Raw genomic sequence first — 3,161 nt, forward strand, 5'->3', positions numbered from 1 at the left:
GCACAGCATGTTATAGTGCTATTTTTATAAAACTACTCACTGTACTAAAGAAGGAACCATCCAAGAGGGGTTTAAACCAACTTGCCACCTTTGGCTTTAAGCATATTATCCCTGTTCGATTAAATCATTTATCAACGCAAGAAAGATCTGTATGGGTTTATTACTGAAATGCCTCTGATCGGCTAGTCCATGGGATGAAGAGTTTTTTAGTGGAAGTCTCGGGCTCAGAGAAGAAGATCATGTTGTGAAAAGAGCTTGGACAAATGATCATATTGTAAGGTACATGTAATAAAGAGGTCTCAGTTTTTGAACGTCTGAGCAAGAGCAACAAGATGGGAGTAGTTTCACGCTCAGGTGTATTGCTACAACTATTGGCTTAAATCTTGTTTTGCATAATTATCGTTTTTTAGCAACAAATCATTCAAGGTGCTGGTTGTAGACTGTATGCACGCTTCTATGGGAGATAGCAGCTTTTTTTTTTTTGAGGGATGGAAGATAGCAGATGTGATTACGCATAGAAAATACTTAATCACCACACTTCATGTTGGCCGGTCCAACCAAAGGTTGATTTTATCATAACACGCCATAATTAACAATCCATATCATGCATATCACGCAGGCACATATATAGTATAGTTTGCAATTGGAGTATATAGTTACTTCGAATTTGCACTAGGGCAGACGAGAATGTTTCACGAAACTAAAGGACAGGCACACTCAAACTATCTAACAGATACCGGCACCATCATCCGGAATTAACTAACTCAAAATATCTTGTGCTAAATTAACTACTACTCAAAATATCACGGGCTAAAAATCTCTGCCGCCGGCTTGATTGGATCACTTGGCGACGGCGGGCCTACTGCTGCAAGCCAAGCTTATTTCTCAACGGTGACGGAGACCCTGCCGCCGCCAACGCTGTTCTTTGTGACTTTGACGGTAGGCAGCTCGACATTCTTCCCCTCCTTGGGAGTCGACCTGTAGTAGCAGCCGTAGAGGATCAGCTGGGCGAGACCAAAGACGGCACCGAGTCCATTGGGGATCTGCACGGAATCAAAAGATAGTTAGATCGATGCATGGAGTTCTCGTTTCTCTGGCGTTTCGAAGATGCGATTGTAGTACTGACCGTGATGTAGAGGTCGAACTTGATGAGCGCATAGGCCGTCCAGCAGCAGCCGTTGAGGAAGTTCACCAGGGAGAGGACGAATGGCATGTACTCCACGCTCCTGGTCTTGATCACTTTACCCTGCAAGCAGCACAATATTACGTTCACCAGCAAGTAAAAGCACACGTCTCATTAAATATATACGGTGTAGATTAACGAGGAAACATATTCACTGGATAATTAACAGCAGCCATATATTGTTGAACTCTACACCTGGACCACATGACCCACGGGATGGAGCCAATGTTGGTGGCTGGTACCGTATCCTTTTCCATTAATTAGGATATCACCACCTCAAAGAGTTGGCAAAAGGGAAGGATCACAAGATGCAAAGATCACAACACTATATGCATGCATCCCTAGGCATCACACACATCTGATGAAGTGCTAGATCGTCACAGGTTTTAGTTAGATCGTGAACCGTTCTTTCCGATCCTTCCCGTCACTCAACAGCCAACACTAGAGTTTGGCGAGAGCAACAGAAAGCATGGTTGGCTGGCTACACGGGATGCAAGTACAGATACATAAGTACACGACACGTACGGGCTGTGTGTTGCCTATTGTGGTGAATAAACTGTATGCGTTTTGACTTAACATATAATTAAGCATGCAAGGCAACATCTTGTCAAAGAACTTGGTGTGTGAAGATCATGACGATTTGGCCAAAAAGGCAGCACGTTTGTTTAGACAGGTTTGATACGATGCTTAAAATAGGAAGGTGTGTGTACATTATCCTTTCCCATTAATTGTATTCCAAAGTAAACAACGCCGCCGTATATAGAAATAGAAACAAACGGATCGAGGATTGAAGAGTGGATCAAGCGATGGATCGAGCACGTACCATGATGGTGAGCGGGGAGGCGTACATGACCGAGCCGAAGATGACGCAGAGGATGCCGACGATCATGGAGCGCTTCTCGTGGGTGTGGGCGCCGAGGAGCACGCCGGCCACCACGGCCACCATGAACAAGGCCTCGACGGCGAGCACGCCGAGCATCTTCAACTGCACGCGCGCATTGGCATGCATGGGTTAGCTAGGGGCAGATCTTGTATACATACAGAAATGAACGCCGAAAAGAGACAATACTACTACGTACCCGTGTGTTCCTGGTGGCGTAGATGAAGAATATGATGAGGTAGGCGCTCTCGATGACGAGCCCGATCCCGTTGATGGTGACGACGAGGATGCTGTTGGGGTGGACGATGGGGAGGCCGTAGAAGACCCAGAGCATGCAGTTGAGCAGCGTCGCCAGGTAGGGGTCCGGCTTGAACTCCTCCACGTCCTTGGCCTTGATGATCCGCCAGAACGTCGGCCTGCACAGACAAGCATCAGATCCATACCCCAGTTGTCACCGGCAACCACCTTCCATGCATAGATTAGATTGGACCAGCGGAGGGCGGAGGGCGGCGGCGGGATGAGAGGAGGAGGGTGGCGGCTTACACAGGGGAGAGGAAGAGCCCGAAGGAGATGACATTGCCGACGATGCCGACGATGTTGCGGGCGGCGTCGGCGGAAACCATCTTGCTATCTTGATCGCCGGGAACACAGCTCGACTGGAGGAAACGACTTGGGGAATGGGGATTTGGGGTGATCGAAGCTGGGAGGCCGGGCAGAGCTTATATAGTCGTGGGTGGCGGGTTCGTCCTCCCCAAGTAAGGAGTTACTATCGGATATGGCTTTCCTGACGTGGAGGTAAACTACGATTTTGTTTGTTTGTTTGACAAATGGAGGTAAGCTCTAATATGGTTAGGAGTTAGATATTCCCTACGGTCCAAGTTCAACTGGAATTGTCGTACCGGAAGAAATCCAAACAGATTATGGAAGGTGGTTAAATCTCTTATACGATATGGTTAAGAGTTAGTTACTCTTCCTCCGTTCAAATTTCGATCGGAGTTGAAGTCCAACGAACCGAGTAACCTGCCATCCTGACTGGACGCCGTGCTCGCGTCACAGTGTATTCAAGCTCCCGGCTTCGCTATGAGATGATAATACTAC

At 47.5% G+C, this 3,161-nt stretch overlaps 1 protein-coding gene across 1 annotated transcript; it reads right to left on the reverse strand.

Moving 5' to 3' along the window:
• Window positions 1-596: 596 nt before the first annotated feature.
• Window positions 597-2,740, reverse strand: LOC125537798 (bidirectional sugar transporter SWEET6a-like). Its single transcript, XM_048701112.1, has 5 exons — window positions 2,607-2,740; window positions 2,263-2,479; window positions 2,007-2,168; window positions 1,127-1,246; window positions 597-1,043 (listed from the first exon to the last, which is right to left on the reverse strand). The coding sequence occupies exons 1-5, from the start codon at window positions 2,684-2,686 to the stop codon at window positions 879-881; spliced, it is 744 nt and encodes a 247-aa protein (XP_048557069.1). The 5' UTR covers window positions 2,687-2,740; the 3' UTR covers window positions 597-878.
• Between the last annotated feature and the right edge of the window lie 421 nt (window positions 2,741-3,161).

This window comes from Triticum urartu, chromosome 1, assembly GCF_003073215.2.
Source record: "Triticum urartu cultivar G1812 chromosome 1, Tu2.1, whole genome shotgun sequence".
Classification (NCBI taxonomy): Eukaryota; Viridiplantae; Streptophyta; class Magnoliopsida; order Poales; family Poaceae; genus Triticum; species Triticum urartu.